Genomic DNA, 21770 nt, shown 5'->3' with positions numbered 1-21770 from the left:
TATGCTTCAATACATTTGTAGTGCAGCACAGTATGACCTGATGAGCTGCACACAGTACAGCCTCTGGCTGGATCTCACCTCCTGCTGCCATAGCAACCAACGGCGACCCGCGATCGTATCGTGGCACCGGCATTGGTGAACAGGGGGAGAGCGCTCCCCCTGTCAATACCATAGATGCCGTGATCAGGATTGATCACGGCATCTAGGGGGTTATTGCTGCTGGGACCGCGGCAGTGCCGGAGATCGCTAGGACGTATGCATATGTCCAGTTGCGCGAACTTGTCGGATGCTTGGACATATGCATACGTTCTATAGCGGGAAGGGGTTAAGGACCAGGCCAATTTTATTTTTGCGTTTTTGTTTTTTTCCTCCTCGCCTTCTAAAATCCATAACACTTTTATATTTCCATCCCCAGACCCATATGAGGACTTGATTTTTGTGTGACCAATTGTACTTTGTAACGAATTCAAATTTTTTTGTGCCATGATCTGTATTTTTTATCGATACCACATGTACATATATGAAACTTTTAAATCACTTTTTTTTTTTTTTTTTTTTTTTTTTAAGGTGACAAAAAAAGCTGCAATTTTGGCCATTTTTTTTTTACGTTTACTTACTGATAGTTCGGACATTTGCGCATGCGGCAATATCAAATATGTTTATAATTTTTTTTACCCTTTTTGGGGGTAAAATGGGAAAAAGGGACAATTTAAATTTTTATTGAGGGAGGGGATTTTTCTAATTTTTCAACTTTTTTTTCACTATTTTTTTTTTTTACACTTTTTATGTCCCCATAGGGGACTATCTATAGCAATAATTTGATTGCTAATACTGTTCAGTGCTATGCATAGAGCATCAGTGTTATCGGAGATCAGTGTTATCGGCGATCTTCTGCTCTGGTCTGCTCAGTCTCAGACGAGAGCAGAAGACCCCTAGAGACGGTCGCAGGCAGCTGAGGTGATCACATTTGAGATGATCATATCCCCGCGGCAGCGCCGTGGGCAATCCAATCATCCATTTAAACATGCGCATTGCTGCAGATGCCGTGATCTGCATTGATCACAGCATCTGAGGGGTTAATTGCAAACATCAGCGCGATCGCTGATATCCGCCATTACCGACGGGTCCCCAGCTGCTATCAGCTCCGATGCTCGCGGTCATGTACAGGATGTAAATGTACATCCTGGTGCGCGAAGTACCTCCGCACCGGGACGTACATTTATGTCCGTGGTCGTCAAGGAGTTAAAGGGGTATTCTGGCCAAAGACATCTTATCCCCTATCCAAAGGATAGGAGATAAAATGTCTGTTCGCGGGGGTCCCAGCGGTGGGCAGCACCAGTCTCGGAAACCTCTGTGTTTCCGGGACTGGAGACATGACACAACGCCATGCCCCCTTTGGATAGGGGATAAGATGTCTTTTGCCGAAATACCCCTTTAACTCTTTACCATCTGCACTACCTGTTACTGTTTCAACCATATTGGAACTGTAAACAGTTTAAGAACTGTGCCTCCATGTAAGTGGATAAAAGTAAAGTTACTTCTCGCACTGCACTCCTCTCTTGTCTTGTTTTTCCTGCATCCCGTGTCCTGCTAGACTTGCACCTGCTTAACATCAAGAGCACCCCAAGTTACCATCAGTCAGGCACTGTATTTGGGTGGTCTGAGGGAAAAGAAGGGAGTAACATTCTCTCAAACATTAGTGCAGGCCTTCTATTACCACTGCTGCATGTGACGGAGCAGTGCTTCAGGGTCAGGGGCTCCACTATAGCTACCATGACCCACATGCGCTAGTGTGCGAAACTTCAAGTCCCAATGCTGGTCCTCAGCCTAACATCTGCATCCCCAGAATGCCATGCTGCTCAGTACAAAGACAATAGCTCAACGTATCGTTACGATGCCACCAACACATTGCTGTATTCACAATATGGCTGGTTGTTCTCAGAAGCAGTTGACAAGCCTGTTGTCAGGACACAACTGTTAAAGGGGTACTCCCATGGAAAACTTTTTTTTTTAATATCAACTGGTGCCAGAAAGTCAAACAGATTTGCAAATCACTTCTATTAAAAAAATCTTAATCCTTCCAGTACTTTTTAGGGGCTGTATCATAAAGAGAAATCCAAAAAAGAAATGCATTTCCTCTGATGTCATGACCACAGTGCTCTCTACAGACCTCTGCTGTCCATTTTAGGAACTGTCCAGAGCAGTATATGTTTGCTATGGGGATTTTCTCCTCCTCTGGACAGTTCCTAAAATGGACAGCAGAGGTCAGCAGAGAGCACTGTGGTCATGATGTCAGCAGAGAGCACTGTGTTCCAAAAAGAAAATAATTTTCTCCTGTAGTATTCAGCAGCTAATAAGTACTGTAAGGATTAAGATTTTTTAATAGAAGTGATTTACAAATCTGTTTAACTTTCTGCCACCAGTTGATTGAAAAATAATAAAAAGTTTTCCACGGGAGTACCCCTTTAAGATGACTTCCTGTAAAGCAGTGGTCTTCAGCCTGCGGACCTCCAGATGTTGCAAAACTACAACTCCCAGCATGCCCGGACAGCCAACGGCTGTCCGGGCATGCTGGGAGTTGTAGTTTTGCAACATCTGGAGGTCCGCAGGTTGAAGACCACTGCTGTAAAACAATGTCTTACGCTTTATTGCATTCTAGTATGTTTTTCCTCAATGAAAGTGCCTGATCGGCATATTAAGCTATATACATGCAGTGAATTTAAGGAGATTTGAGTTGAGTAACAGAATTAAGAATGCAGCTCTGGAGTATAATACAGGCTTTATAAGACCAGAAATGCAATGTAGTTACATAGTTACTATCTTTATATTTAGATTCATTCTGTATGTAGTCTAAAAATGGACATACGCTTACCCATGGAAAGTTATAGCAATGTGGGCCTAGAAAGCAAATGGTAATATGTTTTATATCCCCACTATATGTTGAAGGTTAATATCTTTTTATCACCCACAGAATGTCCTCAGGGTCCTGACATCCTTGTGGTCCTAATGTCAGTCATGGGAGCTATTTTGCTTGTGGGACTAGTGGCACTGCTTATTTGGAAGTTGCTTATTACCATCCATGACCGGCGAGAATTTGCCAAATTTGAAGAAGAGCGGTCGAAGGCTAAGTGGGACACGGTAAGAATTGGAGTGGTAATGATAATATTAACTATATGCAATAGGTAAAGGCTGCAACCTACAGCTTTCCAGGTGCTGCAATCCTGCTACTTTCTTTATGGCAGGGAGAGTAGTTTTATGACAGCAGCAGCTTTGTAACATTGAGTATGTGCAAAACTAAATCCACGTTGTAATGTAAAATGTAATTTACTTCTGCTAAGGCATTTGTGGATTTTCTGATCAGACACGAAGTCCCATGAATGGGTAAAATATAAGGTCAGGGCACAGCCCTTGGGGTATACAGACTTCCTGCCATTACTTAGATATTTCCTTCCTAGTTCCATTATGCTGCTTCATGAAAACATGTATTGGTATTTTTCTAGGGAAAGTTCTCAAGAAAATTAGGCAAATCATTTATTTTTAAATATATTTTTATTAAACCTTTTTCAATAAACAAAAAATAAGAAAATACAATACAAAAAGGCTAGATCCGTGAGGACAAAAGTACAAACTATTACCATGCAAATAGTGCAAAAGATATCTCCTCCGCAACAGTCCATGGGCCCAATACTGTAACAGTAACAAAAACAAATCCCCTCCCCCCTCAATAAGAAAGCAGTCACTTATCAACCACGTAGAGCAAGAGGCGGTACTTGAAAAGTTGATGTCCATGATCGCTTCAAAATAAGCAGTCAGAGAAACCTGCACATGGTCAACGAAGAGTAGGAGATATAATAGTGCCATCTAGGCCCCATACGAGGTAAATGAATACCGAACGCTTCCCCCCACACAGGGAGCCGCTGTCGGTTCCAGCGGCCGCTCCTCTGACTCCCAGGGGATCTAAAAGAGGAACAATCGTGTTCGACAAAGAATATGTGGGCTATATTAAGTATCCGGTAAATGCAAAGCACCTAGGGAACCTTTCAGGGATTCCACACTATACCAAGTGGTGTATATGAACGGTCAAACAATCTCAGCAATCCCCTGAGAGTCAAAGTGAATAACAATAAAGGATTTCCATTTCAGAAAAAAGCATTTGGTGCCTGATTCAGAGTGTCGTTCTGCATCTAATCGATCAATCTCTAAGAAATATTTCAATTGGGCTATCAGCATTGGCAAATCTGGAGTGATGGGATCCAACCATTTGGCGAAAAGGCAACATAGTGCCACTAAAAGGATTACATGAATAAACCACGGGAACCTCTCCTCCCTCTCCCCTCCACCCTCCGGTGGGCACAATTGGTGAAATAATATGGATTGTGGTGTAAACGGGACCCGCACTCTCCAATGGTCCCATATGTACGACTGTATGAGGTGCCAGTAGTCAACTGTGTGAGGGCACTCCCAGACCCCATGATGCATGTTAGTGAGCGGTGTCTTGCACTTTGGGCAGTGAACTATGCTATCCGAGAAAGAAGGAGAGGGTAATATGTTAAAACCATATAAAGCTGTGTGGGCTACCTTGAAATAAGTTTCCCTCCACCGCTCATTTTTTCCGAACAGCTGTCCACCCATGTATACTAATGTCAGTATTGTCAGGGTCCCCAGTCCCATGTACAGAACACACGTTTGGGATAAAGTTTTAGAAAAGGATTACAGAAGACTGCATCTAAGTCGGATATTGAACATCTCTGTGGCTCACTACCTATAACATTGTCCAAAATGTGGACCGGGGCCTCCCTGGACAAGTCACGTAATCTAGAGGAGCAGAATGCGTGGACCTGATTGGCATATAGAGCGTGTGAAAGGGGAAGATCAAATGTGTGAAGCATCTCTGCCGGTGTGAGCCACCTATGGTCATTGCTATGGAACAGTCCAATATCAGTACTATCTTCCCAAAAAAGACAGTGGTAAGTTCTCCCAGCACTTCAGTTCAGCCAATATAAGCCGAAAAAGCGGTGTATAGTTGAGTGAATAAAGCATGTCAGGAATCCGTCCTATGCGGATGCCTAAATAAGTAATAAAGGAAGATTCAACTTGCACACCCAGCGCATTCGCATCAGGAAGCCATCCTAGAGAAGTCACCCCAAAGGTAAAAGCATACTCTTGGCCACATTAACTCTATAACCCATGAAACTCCCCACATAGGATAAGAAGGTAAGAATTTTAGGTGAGCCTCTCTGGGATTACTAAGGTAAAGAAGCACGTCATCGGCAAACATTGATAATTTGACCTCCTGGGTGCCCACAGTTATGCCCCCATAGACATCTGAAGAGATCAAATAACGGGCCAAAGACACAATCGCCAGATCGAACAGTAAGGGTGATTAGGGGCAACCCTGGCGTGTGCCTTTCGCTAATGTAAGGGGGGTGGACAGGATTCCAGGTGTATGCACCCTAGCTGTAAGACCATCATAAAGGCAGTCTATGAAGGAGCTAAATGTCCCGTAATCCGAAATTTGAACAGAACCAGTCTCAACCAGTCCCAATGCACATTATCAAAAGCCTTTTCAGCATCTAAAGTGAGCAAAGCTGGTTGGGTGACTGTCCGGGACTGGCCCCAAACACTATCCATCACAGCCAGTACCTTTATAATATTCGTGACCGCCTAGAGGGTTTTCATGAATCCCACCTGATGGTTACCAACAAGAGAGGGTAAAAACCTGGCCCGGCAATCAGCCAGGATCTTAATAAGCAACTTCACATCCTGGTTGATCAAAGAGATGGGGCGATAGGAACCCGGCTCCAAGGGGTCCTTGTCAGGTTTGGGGAGTACTTTTATGTAAGCCAATTTCGCAGCCGGCGATAATATTCCTGTGCGTAATACTTTGTTAAAATATGCAGTTAAGGGGGATCCCACCTGATCTATAAGGGGCTTGTAGAATTCACCAGGATAGCCATCAGATTCCAGCGCCTTTCCGTTCGCCAGGGAGCATATACAATTCGCTACTTCCTCCGAAGTTACATCTGCATTGAGTTCCTGATGCTGTTCATCAGATAGGGATGGTAATGATAATCCCTCCAAGAACCTCGTTCCCTCATCAGTAGGAGTGGGAGGAGAGGAGCCCAAGACAGAAAGGGGGGAGGAGAAAGAAAGACCAAAACATAAAAGTCAACACAGGTAACCAAAAATAGAACAGGAACAGAAAAACCCCTAGATAGACCGATCCCCAGAATAGAATAAGGGCGGTTGTGAATTGGGTGATGGACTCCACTTTTTTCAGACATGTGGGCAGCCAGAACTCCCAAAAGGAAAAAAGGGCTGTCAGAGGGAAACATACCATAACAAGAGAAGCCTAGCAAAAGGTGTGAAAGGAACCCTGTGAGAGCCGCTGGGAGACTGCTGGCAAAGGAAGAGCAGCCGGTCCCCTCCCCACCTGACCAGTGGTATAGAGGGACATGAGAACTATGCTGTGTGGCGGTTGACTTGAATTCTGCAATTGCATCATTGAAGAAAAGAAAGCAGAAATGGAGTAACAACATTAGGTTAAATTGTGCACAAGAATAGTGCAACAGTATAGCAGCAGAACAGTAAAGGGTCATTATACTCAACATCAGATGACAGTAATTCTTCTAGGTACAAAACAGCATCCTACCTCAGGATATTTAGAAAATAGTAATAAATGACTGCATGAAAATGCTACAGCAACTGAAACCACCAATAAACGGTAAATCCCCCCTGCTACCGAGATAAAGGAAGGCATGGAAAAAAAGCCAAAACGATACTCAGTCTGGAGAGGATAATTGGCTGCTTCTACTACACTTTCCCACTGACTTGCGCCGTTTCCTGGAGTCGCCTGGAGATCTCGTATGGCTGCTTCTGCGTCATGAAGAGAGATGAGAGGTGTCACCTCGGTCTCTGGGTGGTGGAGAGCGATGAGAGGGAGAGCGGGTAAGGCGAGCTGAGTTTCTCAGGAGTTCCTGCAGGGCAACCTCCGCCGTGGCCAGAGTCTGATAGGAAGAGAAGGATCCATCCGGACGGAACATTTTCAAAGTAGCTGGATACTGGAGCTGGAAAGGTTTCTTCGCTTTGAACAGTTCAGAGCAGACTATACCATAAGCCCTCCGCCGCTTAGCAACATCAGCAGAGAAGACCTTGAAGATCAACAGCTTCTTGTTGGTTGGTTGGTTGGAAAGTAAGCAGGGAAGAGCGCTTTCTATAAGCCCTAAGAAGTTCCACTTTGTCATTGTATTCCAATAATTTGAAGATAACTTGTCGGGGGTGAGCGTCTTCGGTCTGCCGAGAATGAGATGTCTGTGGCCGTCCAACTTGATGGGCCCTCTCCACCCTGCATTTGTGCGTGAGTCCCAGAGCTTTGGGCAGATCACTTTCACAAAAGTCCTGGAGATCAGAAGGAAGGAGGGATTCACTGACCCACACAATATGCAGGTTATTACGGAGTGATCTGTTTTCCAGGTCGTCCAATTTTTCACTTACATGGCAGAGAACCGTTTCAGTTTGCGAAGTCTGGTAGCAAGTCCACTATTTTCGTCTTCCAGAGCAATAATGCGTTGTTCCGTCTCATCCAGATGGCCCAATTGATCGCTCAGATCTGTCTGTAGCTGTGGTAACGTAGAGCGCATGGTGTTTTCTAGGATTAACTGTATAGTAGGAGTTATCAGCTTAACCAAGTCTGCCGCCAATGTCTGAAGATCCATCCGAGAAGGAAAAGGAGACCTCCGAAGACCCCACCAAGGGGGGGAGTTGAGTGAACGGTGTCTGGCTGTTGGCAGCGTCCGTGGCAACCTGTTTGGGCTGTGTGCCCTTGGAGGTCGCTGGATCTGATCCAGTAGCAGACATCTGAGCAGTTATAGAGGGAGGTGCCACTGATGGGGAACCCACACGTGTGGCCCCTTTACTTAGGTAGCAGTCCATGCAAGAGAAGGCAGGAGAGGCAGAGTGCACAGTTTAGCCAGGGTGAGGTATAGTGGAGGGATCCTGGGTACTTATATAGGGTACAGTAATCCCCCTGCACTGCACTGTAGCAGTTATTGCGCTTTGTGCAGACGGGGCCCGGGTTGGGAAAGAGACTGTCCGGTCTTCTCTGTAGCATGGCTGTACCAGGTCAAGGCAGGGTCGTAGCTCCTTATAGGTCCCGGGGCTGCTTCAGTCCTGAGTGCTGATGCGGTCCCCAGCAGCTGCGCTGCTATATACCTGAATGGTGCGGATGGACGCACAGGAACTTTTCTCTGCTCACTCTGCTGACCAGGAGAAGATGGTGGCCCCATCCTGCAGGCTGGGTAGGCTCAGCTGGAGATCACAGTCTCCGCAGCTGCTGGTGGAGGAAAGACCGGATCTCCGCTCCTCCCGTGTGCTCCAGAGCCTCCGTCAGCCGCGTGGGCAGGTAAGAAACCCTCCGCATGCTCGGTACGGTATGGGTATGAGGTCCGGGGTGCGGGAGCTCCGGCTCAGCGCTTCTTACATGCCCACGCCGGAACCAGAAGTCCTAGGCAAATCATTTTAACTTAAAATGTTATATTGAGTTTCAGAAATTTGAAATTTTACTCACATTTCTTCATGTCTTCATGGTCAAGCTATTGAATCTGTTACCTATACTGGATAACAACTGTAATAAAATAATACTGGGTCCCCTCTTTCCATTCCTGGAGGTGCCTTATCACAATTACTATTGCACTATTTCCAGTAGCATTATAGGAGATCTCCGGGATATAAAAACTTATCCTCTATACTATGGATAGGGGATAAGTGTCAGATCTCAGGGTCTCCGACCGCTGGAACACCAACCACCCCTCCCCCCTGCGATCTTCTGCACGGAGCGCTGGCTCTCCTCCTGAATGAGGCATGTTGACCACCGCACAAAGGGATGACCAACACCCCCCCCCCCCAAGTACATCTGTGAAAGCCGGAGCACTGCAATTGGCTGCAGCTCTCCTATAGAGCTGCATGGAAGGGACATGATGGCCATCACTTTGTGTGGTGGTCAACACACTCCATTTAGAAGGAGAGCCGGGGACCTGTACAGGAGATTGAAGGGATCCTTAGGATAGGGGATAAGTTTTTATATTCCAGAGTTCTGCTTTAACCTGGTCTTATTATTAAAAGAGTTTCTAGTTTATTCAACCCATTTTTAAATACCATAGTAGGAAATTCTGTGTTATGAGTTATCCCAAGATTATAACTTATCATCTATCCACAGTTATAAGTGATAAGTTATAATTTTGTGATAACCCCTTAACTAAAAGAGGGTCATTTGCTCAGAATGCTTGTATAAATGGGAGCAGAGAGTAGCTACAAAGAGCACCTCCCTCTGGAGGACCTGGCCTATGTGTACATTATATGGGCAGTCCATTGATTTGAATAGAAAATGTGTAATGTCTGATTACTCCTATGGTGGCGCTGCAGGGAAATTCTACAGTTTTAGATAACACTACATTGCTAAGGTTCACATATGTGTCTATTGTCTCCCATTCAACTGACTTTGCCCTTATCAATGGTGCTTGTCTATATACAGTCTGATACTGTTAATTCTGTGCTGACAGCATCAATGTAGGGACAGACCCTTGAGAAAAGGGAAATAGTAACAATCACTTGTCAATTTATTCATACATTTCTTAGAGGAGTAACAGAGTTGCTTTAGAAAAAAACGTATTGCAGATTTTTCAGTGTCAAAAAACTAACATGCTCGTAAAATCCACATCCAAATCCACTTCTGAAACCTCATGGACTTCAGATGTGGATTTCCACACAGATTTTGGGGATTCATTTTCTGTCCCTTTACTCTACCTTGTGAACTAAACTATAAAGCCAATAATTGTACCTTAAACTATAGCAGCTAGTTACCTCTTACTAACACCTATCTTGTTTCAGGCACACAACCCACTGTACAAAGGCGCTACTTCAACCTTCACCAACATAACATATCGTGGGAACTCGGAGTGATCTAAGTCACTGAACGAGGACTATTCCAACACCGGACAAGGGCCACCACTGTGAAGCCTCAAATGTGGCCCTGCTACTGTGGAGAGTGACACCACCTTGTGCTCCTCAGCACTAGAAAGAAAATTTTTTAACAAAATTAGGATATACATTGGGCAATGGGGCTTTTTTGAAACTGTTACACCCCCGAATGGACCAGATTGTGTCCATAGGTCAGAGTCCTTGGCTAGCTGACACATTCTGGCTCTGAGCACTGAAACACTGATAGACAATTATTTGCTCTAACCCAATCAGAAGATTAAAATGTCTTTTTTACAGAAATCCTACTGGTATCTCAGGAATGCCAACCCTGCAGCACACTGCAGACCCCTCCCAAACAGGAACAAACTTGCTTTTTTTCCATCCATAGGACGAATGAGGCTCATACATTTCATCAAAATTGATCTTTTTGCAAGTAAATTTTGGGCTCTTTTTTAAGTTTGCATTGAGAATTGGATTTCCTATATATATGGAACCTCTGGTAACATTTAAGGTGATTTCTGTGTAGCTAGTTGTAACATTCTGCCTATATATGGTGGAAAGACCACTGAGACATTAGAGAAAGCGAACAAGAGCAAATATCCCAAGTCAATTGGGGAAAAATTCTTCTGACTACTTACATAGACTACAGATGCTCAATTTTCTTAGTGTTATAAGGTCTATAGATCTACTTTGCCTTCAGGGTTTTCTGTAACAAGCGATAGCCATTTTGCTGCATATACCAACTTAGCATATAGCGTGAGCTGCAGGGCACATCTTTAGCTGAAAACTGTCTTCAACTTTGGATGTAAATCCATGATGTGTTATGAACCATTGTTTACATGTCAATGCTACATAAAGAGAACCGCTAGTGTGAACTTAGCCTTCGTGAACATCATCTTATGGTCATTGTCACTGGGATGACTGATCCGCCCTGCCACTCAAAAACTCTGTACAAATTTATTGCTATGTAGATTAATAGGTTTTAAACAATGATAAACTGTGATCTGTGAAAAGCTGCTCAGGTTTTTCATGCATATAAAGACTCTGTACATTATTATATGTCAATACCTCCAGTCCTTACCAATAGTTTCTAATAGTGAATAGAAAGCTGGACTACTGCATGTTATTTCCTGTCCTTGACTATACTGCCATCTGATGGACAATTTATACAATTGCAAATACGTTTTCTTCCATATGTACTTCTCAAAAAATAAAGGGAACACTTAAAGGGGTACTCTGGCGCTAAAACATCTTATCCTCTATCCAAAGGATAGGGGATAAGATGCCTGATAGTGGGGGTCCCGCCGCTGGGGACCACCGTGATCTTGCACGAAGTACCCCGCTAAAATCAGTCCCCGGAGCATGTTCGCTCCGGGTCTGATTACTGTCGATCACGGGGCCGGAGCATTGTGACGTCACAGCCCCGCCTCCGTGTGCCGTCACGCTCCGCCCCCTCAATGCAAGCCTATGGGAGGGGGCGTGACAGCTACCTCCGCCTTTGTGCAAGGAAGAGCAGGAGGAGCACTGCCAGAGCCCTGCAAAATGACCTCCAGCAGGCCACAAATGTGCATGTGTCCACTCAAACGGTCAGAAACGGACTCTATGAGGGCCCGACATCCATAGGTGGGGGTTGAGCTTACAACACTGTGCAGAACGTTTGGCATTTGCCAGAGAACATCAAGATTGGCAAATTCACCACTGGCGCTCTGTGTTCTTCACAGATGAAAGCAGGTTCACACTGAGCACATGTGACAGACGTGACAGAGTCTGGAGACGCCGTGGAGAACGTTCTGCTGCCTGCAACATCCTCCAGCATGACCGGTTTGGCGGTGGGTCAGTAATGGTCTGGGGTGGCATTTCTTTGGGGGGGGGGGGGTGCACAGCCCTCCATGTGCTTGCAAGAGGTATCCTGACTGCCATTAAGTACTGCAATGAGATCCTCAGACCTCTTGTGAGACCATATGCTGGTGCGGTTGGCCCTGGGTTCCTCCTAATGCAAGACAATGCTAGACCTCATGTGGCTGGAGTGTGTCAGCAGTTCCTGCAAGAGGAAGGCATTGATGCTATGGACTGGCCCGCCCGTTCCCCAGACCTGAATCCGATTGAGCACATCTGGGACATCATGCCTTGCTCCATCCACCAATACCACGTTGCACCACAGACTGTCCAGGAGTAGGCGGATGCTTTAGTCTAGTTCTGGGTGGACATTCCTCAGGAGACCATCCGCCACCTCATCATGCCCAGGCATTGTAGGGAGGTCATACGGGCACGTTGTAGGGAGGCCGCACACACTACTGAGCCTCATTTTGACTTGTTTTAAGGACATTACATAAAGTTGGATCAGCCTGTAGTGTGGTTTTCCACTGTGATTTTGAGTGTGACTCCATATCCAGACCTCCATGGGTTGATAAATTTGATTTCCATTGATAATTTTTGCGTGATTTTGTTGTCAGCACATTCAACTATGTAAAGATGAAAGTATTTCATACGATTAGTTCATTCATTCAGATCTAGGATGTGTTATCTTAGAGTTACCTTAATTTTTTTTGAGCTGTGTATTTGCAACAGGTTATGACTTCACATTATATGTGCTGTTAGGATTTAGGTCTTCTGAAGGTATATACAGAGCTAAAGCACATCAGTATATTTAGTCTGCAATGCAGTGGATAAGGCTATATTATATAAAGACGATTATAGCATTGTCAACAGGGCATCAATATATGAACGGTTATAGACCCACCCATGTAATAGCCCCAGAACTCCCTTTTGAACAAGGGGGTGCAAATGGATCACTGTGATTTTTCTTTTGGACAATCTGCAATTCAGAGATGGATCACTAGATACTCTTAAGGCTATGTTCACATGGCAGAATTCTGCAGAAATATTCCCATGATTTCAAAAATGTAGCAAAAATCTACCACTTGTGAATTTACACTAAGGAAGGTGTCACGCACAGGATTTTAATCTCCTGGAGTTTACTTTACAATGTTTTTGACACTTTTTTTGCTGTGTGTATAGGGGGGTTCCGCTACCATATTTTATTTTATGTTATTGTGCACTGGGATTTTTGCATTTTGTTTGGGAGGTTTTAGCAGTTTTAACTTTTTGGGGGCTTATTTTTTTTTTTTAGCCATTTTCCATAGGCTTTTGTGTATGAAAGAAACATGCATGTAAAAAATGTCAGTGTACAACAAATGCTTTTAAGACAAGCATGAAAATTATGGCGTTTCTTCAAAAGCCACCCAAAAAAGCATGTGTCTATAGTTTATGTATAAAAAGCACAGCTATGATTACGAACCTTTGATATTCGAAACGCATCAGTGACTTAATGTTTTTCACTTTATTCAGATTTACTACAATTTTTGTTGCATAGCTAATAAACATGTCTAAAGTGTTGAGCTTTGGATCTGTTGCTCACATACAACGCCTTTTGGTTTATTTTAATTTTTTTCTTAAAACGGCATGTTCTGGGTAGGAAGTCTTTTTTAGTGTTTTACTCATAAGCTTCTCTATGGGACTTGAAAAACATCAGAAATTACACATGAAAAGAAGAATCTAGAACTTACACAGGGGCCATTCCATGGGTGCAGCTGCAGGCACTGGCAGAATGGAATTCCGCATGGAGATTCCGCAGCAGCAGAGTCCCATTGAATTTAATGGGATTCTGCCGCGCTGTGCACATGGCGGAATTTCCACGCCAGATGTTTCCGATTCCGTTGTTCTCAGAAAGAATGGACATGTCCAATCTTTTTGCAGACAATGCACAGAATTGAGACGGTGCATTCCTGAGCGGTCCTAGTGCCAGCAGTCTGCAGAATATCTGTGCGGACATTCTGACATGTGAACATAGCTTTAGGGTATTTTACCGACATGCCTTATCACAATATATATATATATATATATATATATAATAGTCCACACGACCATATGTTTCCCTGACTTCTCTTGGGCTAGCTACACACAAATACATGCATTAAAGCTCAGTTTACAATGCACATGCCATCATTGTTGCATAGTGGGTCAACCACCACCAACTCAACTGCGCAATTTATTTTAACACAAAAACAACGGAAAAACACTTAATGTAGCGGTAAGTGAAATGCTATAGAGGAGAAGGAGATGAGATTTTCATACGTTATCGAGGAAGTTCACGGTACGTGTCTATATGCAGTTATATTAGGTGACGGTGATAATGAATGGGAGAAAGGTTAATTTGGCATGACGGGAAGAGTTGCTAGGTACACATGCACTCCCGAGCTTCCTCACCTCATCTTATCTAATCTGGTAGCCGGATCTCACATACTTGTTTTTAATCCACTGCATGGGCTGTTATATATTCAGGCTCACGTGGTGGAGCGTAGCCGCTGTGTGGGGGCTCAGCTATTCACATAATGTGTAATTCTAATTTTTAGCTCGCAACCTCTCCGGTAGTATCTACTATTGATAGTCACAACACTTTGCTAATGTTATTACAAAAAACACTTCAAGGTAAAAGAATTAAAATTTTTCAAATTGATTAGGGGGAAGGGGATCTCTGCAACCCAATCTGGGACCCCAAAAATGTTACCATGTGATGACACTACTGTGTACAGGATCTATATAAGTCTCATAAATATTAAAGGGTCATCCACAATTTATACATATTCATTGTGCAATGAAAAGTTCTGCAAATTTCTGATAAAGTTGCAGAATTTCTCATTATATTGAAGATCTCTGCTTGCTGTCAGTGAACTAGCTAGAGGCTGAAAACCTATAAATGGCCTACTCTTCTCAGATAAGGCTTTAAACCATGTTCACACTGTGTTTGCATCATCTTTTGGAGATAAATTATGGAAATATTCTCTGCATATACCTCTGATATATGTCCTTACATAACCATACACTGGTACACCTACCCCATAGTCTCCCATTGTAAGGCTATGCTTAGACCAGTAGGGGAAGATTTATCAAAACCTGTCCAAAGGAAAATTGCTAACTTGTCCATAGCAACCAATCAGATCGCTTTTGTCATCTTTCAGAGGCCTTTTCAAAAATGAAAGAAGTGATCTGATTGGTTGCTATGAACAACTCAGCAACTTTTTCTCTGGACAGGTTTTGTTAAATCTTCCCGTAGTCTCCAAACTGGGACCCTCTAGATCAGTGGCCTTCAACCTGCGGACAGCCAGATGTTTCAAAACTACAACTCCCAGCATCCCCGGACAGCCATCGGCTGTCCGGGCATGCTGGGAGTTGTAGTTTTGAAACATCTGGAGGTCCGCAGGTTGAAGACCACTGCTCTAGATGCAACTATTTTACATGCAGTTTTTGTCCCTTTTTTGCGCATTAAGGCATAAAAGTATTTGAAAATTGGAAGAAAAAAAAAATGTTCTGTAAAGCATAACCGTTTATAAAAACTGTCTGTAAAGGGGTACTCCACCGCTAGACATGTTATCCCCTATCCAAAGGATAGGGGGTAACATGTCTGATCACGGGGGGGTATGGCTGCTGGGGACCCCCGTGATCTCCACCACGGCACCCCAGTCAACTCCACTCCGTGCCAGATGACTGGCGAATACACCCGTCACGCTCCCTCCATTCATGTCTATGGGTGGAGGCGTGACGGCTAGAACACAGCGGTAACGCCCTCTCACATAGACATGAATGGAGAGGCGGGCCTCACGATCATGGAAGCCCCAGGCATCTGTGACTGTAACACCGCAGATTACTCAAATTCCCATTCAGGCTTGCGCCCTACTGGGACTAATTTCCCAAGCTCGGGAACCCTATTAGTTCAAATATAACTTTTATTTTGTTATTTAAATTAATATCCAAACTTGGTGAGATAACAAAACAATAATGTGGATTAAAACCACAGTAATTTGGTCAGTCTAGGGTTGATTATTTTTCATTCCCCTTATATTCATATAGGTGCTGGAAAAAGATTCCTAGCCCGGATATCTATTTAATACTTTTGGAATTATCCATTCACATCCAACACTGTTAGATAATTATACTGATCCAAATGCTGCACTCAAACACCCCCACCGACGTTTCGCTGGCCATAACTGGCTTTATCAAGGGTCAAGGTGCTAATGAACACAGCAGTGCCAGCCCGGAGATCGCGGGGGGTCCCAGTGGCCGGACCCCCCCACGATCAGACGTTATCCGCTATCCTTTGGATAGAGGATAACGTGTCTAGGAGTTTTTAACATTAAAATACATTGTCTGAACATAGCCTAAAAGGTATACACTTTTAAATTTCTTTACTATCCTTGTATGGAATAGTTCAGTACATTTAAAGGGGTTGTCTGCAGTAAAAAAATTTCCTCTATATTTTCTCAAAATAATAATCATGCTATACGCACCTCCTATGATGTCCTGCAGTTGCTGCCCCAGAGCTCCTGGTCTTCCGCTGGTCTCCATTTATTCTGGGTTCTGTGTCATCCCAACCCCACAGGACCTGTCAACTTTTCCAGGTGGGACACTATTGTGGCCACTGATTGGCCGAGTAGGCAGGGCCTGTAGCATCGGGACAGCACATAGCCCATAAATGGAGTCCAGTGGAGAGAGCGCCAGTGCAGCAGCTGCAGGAGACAGTAAGTATAGTATGTTTATTATGTTTATAACACTCCCAGCCATAAATTTTTGTTTTCTTCAGACAACCTCTTTCACATCTTCATCTGTCTGGTGAGGAGAACCCTATGGATATGTTCAGTTTATGCAGTAGGAGGTTTCCCCTTAAAGCACACTAGAAGATTGCAGAACTTTTCACTGCACAAGGGTAAAGGGGTAATCCAGCATTTTTTTAATGTTTTATCTCAATATGCCCAGGCTGCCGCAATTTAAAAAATGAAAAAGAAACACGATTTACCTACTGCTTCTCCCAGGTGCCTCCGGTATCTATGTCCCTGTCTCTGCCGCTCCACCGGTATCGATGTCCCTGTGTGCCCCCACACCATCTGTTGTTCTTTTAGGGTAGAGTTACACATGCCATATTTTGCTGCATATTTTCTGCAGCTGATTTTGCTACCCATTGATTTCAGACCTTTTTACTTTACTCCCATCATTCTGCACTCAATACTCCATAATGACAAAACAGCCTCAACATAACTAAATGTGAGAAAAGTGAAAGGGTCAAATGCACTGTATGTGGTGTGTAATGCCTTACAGCATCATAATGGGGTTATTATTTTTGGATTGTACTGTGGCCTTAAAAGGATTGTACAAAAACAGCGCTGCACCTATTCACAGGTTGTGTGGTATTACAGCTTAGGCCTATTCAAATGGAGATGAGCTGCAATACCAGACACAATCCACGAACAGGCATGGGGCTGTTTATGCAAGACAGCTCCCATATTTTTCTGAACCTGTCCAACACCACACATAGTGATGGCATTGATGGGAAAAGATCATTGACGGGAAAGAAAGGTATGACAGCAGAGAGATACTTCCATTAATATGGAGAGGCAACAGCATAAAGTATCAGTTTCTTCACCAACGTATAAAGGAAAATTCTAGACAAAATGTATACCCTGTGCTAAGCCTAGTGCAGGGCCCGACGGGGCAGAAGACAGTACTAACTTTGGTGTTCTTTGTCATGCTCCACCCCCTTGGGCCCTATACTAGACATAACAAATGTTTAAAGGGGTTAACCAGGTAAAAAAAAACTTTTTTTTTATATATCAACTGGCTCCAGAAAGTTTATCAGATTTGTAAATTACTTCTATTAAAAAAAATCTTAATTCTTTCAGTACTTATGAGGTGCTGAAGTTGAGTTGTTTTTTTCTGTCTAAGTGCTCTCTGATGACACCTGTCTCGGGAACTGTCCAGAGTAGAAACAAATCCCCATAGCAAACCTCTTCTACTCTGTGCAGTTCCCGAGACAAGCAGAGATGTCAGCAGAGAGCACTGTTGCCAGACAGAAAAGAACAACTCAACTTCAACAGCTGATAATTATTGGAAGGATTAAGATTTTTTTAATAGAAGTAATTTACAAATCTCTTTAACTTTCTGGAGCCAGTTGATATATAAAAAAATTTTTTTTTTTCCTTAAATACCCCTTTAAGTTTTGCCTGGAGAGTTCTTTTAAATGGAAACTCCCAGCAGCTGTATGTGGGAATCACCAAATTGATTTATACATGGACAGATCTCTTTCCACTGGGGTCGAGCCCTGAAAAAATAAAACTTGGGGTTTCCATATGACATTAGTTTTATTAGTTAGAAAGAGATGACTTTACTGGGCCTCACCTTACAGGGTATCATCCCGTTTTCCATATGAAAAGCCTTACCAGATTATTGATTTTCCTTTATGTGCAAGTGATGTATGGATGTAGCAGAGTTGAAGTTGTCATTTTAAGAGGTTGTCTAAAATTATTTTTGCAATATAAGATACAATCCACAGATTGAGTGGCGCTGATGCTGGGGTAAAGAGAAAAAAACGGACTCTTTTTAATCTTAGACATACGAGTTACCGGTCAGATATTTGGAGGATTGTGATGTTAAACATAGTTTTAAGATGCATTCACACAATGGTAGTTACGAATAAAACAATTCACGTCAAATAACCATTGTACTTGTCTTATTTTCACACTATTCTTTTGTATTTCTAGAAATGAATTGTTGAGAAGTTAACGTGTCATTTAGGCATCCCGTAATCCCTATGAATGTGACTATTTGCAACATCTTTCTAGATCATTGTCTAGGAGAGAAAGGCAAGGGCTAAAAAATCTTATCTGATATTGAGTGCTGCTTAAGCGTAGTCTGGTTTTATGCCACCATAATATGCTTACAATACTCAGACCTCCATTAAGCAGGTCTATCTAAAGGGGATCTCTCGGGCTCTATATCATGACCAGAGCTGCAGACATGAGAAGATAGTTGATAAAAAGATAAAACAAACAATACCTTCCTTAAAGAGGCGGTGTGCAGCTCAAACGGGTGGGTGTCGAATACAAGATTGCGGGGGTCCCCAGCGGCGGGACCCCCGCGGTGAGAAATCTTATCCCCTATCCTTTGGAAAGGGGATAAGATGTCTCAGAGCTGGAGTACCCCTTTAACTAATGGTTAAATAGAGGAAAAAAAGCTACATTGAAAACAAAGCAGCACACCAAATGAATAATTTTATAAATACAAAAATTCTCTTTATTGTACAAAGAACACACAGTTAAATATCATGAGACACACTATTAAATAAAAACATTTAAAATTGGCCATAAAGGCACAGAGCACAACAAAAGAGGAGAGGCCATGAACCCCCTCCTCTAAAGGCACCTGTCCTGAAATATAATACAAGGATAGTAACTCAACCTCAGTCTGCATACATCACAGTCCTTGATAATAAACATCAATAAGAATACCACTAATACACCTGGCTAGAAAGCTGCCAGACTATTAAGGTGCTGAAAGTGTACAATACAAACAATATACCACCATAGATGAGGCAGCCGAGTCAGACTGGAGGACATCCAAAGATAGAAAATAATATGGTCAGGACAGGGCCAGAAAGGACCCCACGCGTTCCGTCGCGACTAGCGACTTCCTCAGGGTGTTTTCTTCTAAGCTCAAGAGCCATAAAGGTGGTGCTGAGCTGCAGCTGCATGCATGCCTCCTCTCTTCCGCACCCCTCCCTGTGTACTGCATAATTAATATACAGGGTATTACTTCAAGCACTGAGCCTTGTATATCAATTGTACAGGGCAGGGAGGGGTAGGGTAAGGAGAAGGCGTGAATGCTGCAGCTCAGCCCGGCCTTTACGTCTCATAAACTTATAAGGAAATCGTGATGTTATAACTTTACAAAACAGACATCAGCTAAGAGACAGGTATCATTTGTTTTATCTTTCTACAGTAATAAAGTTACACAGTTATAGTTCATAAAGTTGAAAAAAGAAAAGAGTCCAATAAGTTCAACCTATATCCCTATTGTGTCCCAACTGTGTTGTTCCATAGGAAGGCAAAAAGCCCTTATGAGGCTGAAGCCAATTGCCCAATACTAGGGGGGTTAAATTCAAAATAAATGCCTGGATCAACGTTCTGTCCCTATATATATGGTAGCCATAACAATAAATGTGTCCAGTTCCTAGTTGAACTCTTTTATTGAGTTTACCATGAACACTTCCTCTTGCAGAGAGTTCCTAAGAGCTATCTGCCCAGGTCTGCAGCCCTGAGCATGCTATTGAGCTGACAGATTCCTTTAAGGTTATTCTTTTGCTTATCCATACCTCATATCTATCTTCCCTGGGCCAAATTGGTGGACCCCTGGGCAAAAAAATTGGTGGGAGCCCCCATCCTATCTCTAGGACATGGACCCACTTGATCCCCTATTGTAGCCACATACTGTATAGGAGAAGTGGCATTGCCCTTCCCATAGAAGTCTATAGGATTCTTGTGCCCTACCTTTAATCCACAAGGCAATAGCTGCAGACATAAGAGCTCAAAATACATTCATACAGCCACTTAAAGGGAACATAAAAATGCAGTCCAATCTGTAAGCAGCAAGTTGTAGAGCAGCAGGAGCGGAGCAGATTGATGTATATTGTTATGGTAAAAGCTACAAGATAGCTTGTCATTTATTCTGGACTAAGTACTAATGTGGATGGTCCTACTCAGTGATTGTTGCTTTCTGTAAATAAGTATGCATATAAACAGGGCTGCCAATCACTAGTAGGACCACCCACATGACTACTTTGACCAGTATGAACAGAGATTTACATGTATAATTTACAGGTTAAGCTGGAACTTTCCATACAAAACTATATATCGATCTGCTCAGATCCTCCTGCTCTATAACATGTTGTCTGGAGATTGGACTGCATTTTTATGTGACAGGTTCCCTTTAAATGTGCTAAGCCTGTCGATCTCTGTACCCTACATCTGCCAGCGTCCACCTCCTCTCTTTCTTCACATCTACAGAAGGTTTCGAATAAATCTATTAATGCAGAAAGCGCAGGGATCCATGGAGACGCAGAATTCTGTAAATAACTTGTGTGTGGGCGACGTGTGTTAGTATGGGTATCACTAAGAGACTGTGTCATTGTTTTAGGTGTATTTTTGTCATATCAACAGATGCATGCATGGCGTGTGTCACGTTTATATGTGTTCAAATATGTACACATGACAAACCTGCCCTTTTGTTAAGTAACTTGTGTAAGGATGGGTTTACAGCAGTGGTCTCAAACTGTGGCCCTCCAGATGCTGCAAAACTTCAACTCCCAGCATGCCCGGACAGCCAACGGCAATAGTTTGAGTGTAAGACTCACTGCAGTAAGCAGGACACTCTCGGAGGTAGTGGATCCGCTGGACCTGTGTGGCAGATGACACAGGCCGTGCCAGGGAGCGGGGTCTAAGGTGACGCTATTTCTCACCAGAGCCCGCTGCAAAGTGGGATGGTCTTGCTGTGGCAGGTGGCACCCAGGTCGCTACCCCTGGCACAACTAAGGTGATGCGAGGTACAGAAGGAGTAGGCAGACGTGGTCTGGATAGAGGGAGGTCTGGACAGGCGGCAGGAAGCAAGGTAAGGTCACGAAATGCAAGGGTCTGGAACATGGCAAGTCTAAACATCAAACGCTGAGGGAAGACAGGAAGGAGAAGGGCACGGAGGTGCGAGACGGGCTGGGACTCGCATGCGGGCGCATCCCACGATGCAAATGCCAGGCCCACCAGCTGGGGAAGTGAGAGGGGGATGCGCTCACGGCCAGCGTGTCTGGTCGGAGCGCTAGATGTAACATTGAGATCACTGGTTTATATGAATCTGAGAAGATCCAATGTGTGTCTGGACTTTTATGACGATTGCGATTTATCAGCAACTGAAATAATCTC

At 43.6% G+C, this 21770-nt stretch overlaps 2 protein-coding genes across 2 annotated transcripts in view; one reads left to right on the top strand and one right to left on the bottom strand.

The window, feature by feature from the left end:
• Positions 1 to 14986, top strand: part of ITGB3 (integrin subunit beta 3) — an 88601-nt gene extending 73615 nt beyond the window's left edge. Inside the window, exons 14-15 of the mRNA XM_056548703.1 lie at positions 2972 to 3138; positions 9886 to 14986. Coding sequence (XP_056404678.1) covers positions 2972 to 3138; positions 9886 to 9957 — 239 coding nt within the window. The 3' untranslated portion in view covers positions 9958 to 14986. The remainder of the gene's footprint in view (positions 1 to 2971; positions 3139 to 9885) is intronic.
• Positions 1 to 21770, bottom strand: part of WNT3 (Wnt family member 3) — a 455111-nt gene that overhangs the window by 418238 nt on the left and 15103 nt on the right. The gene's annotated exons all lie outside the window — the stretch shown is intronic.

Source organism: Hyla sarda, chromosome 12, assembly GCF_029499605.1.
Source record: "Hyla sarda isolate aHylSar1 chromosome 12, aHylSar1.hap1, whole genome shotgun sequence".
Classification (NCBI taxonomy): Eukaryota; Metazoa; Chordata; class Amphibia; order Anura; family Hylidae; genus Hyla; species Hyla sarda.
This window is presented reverse-complemented; position numbering and strand designations above follow the sequence as displayed.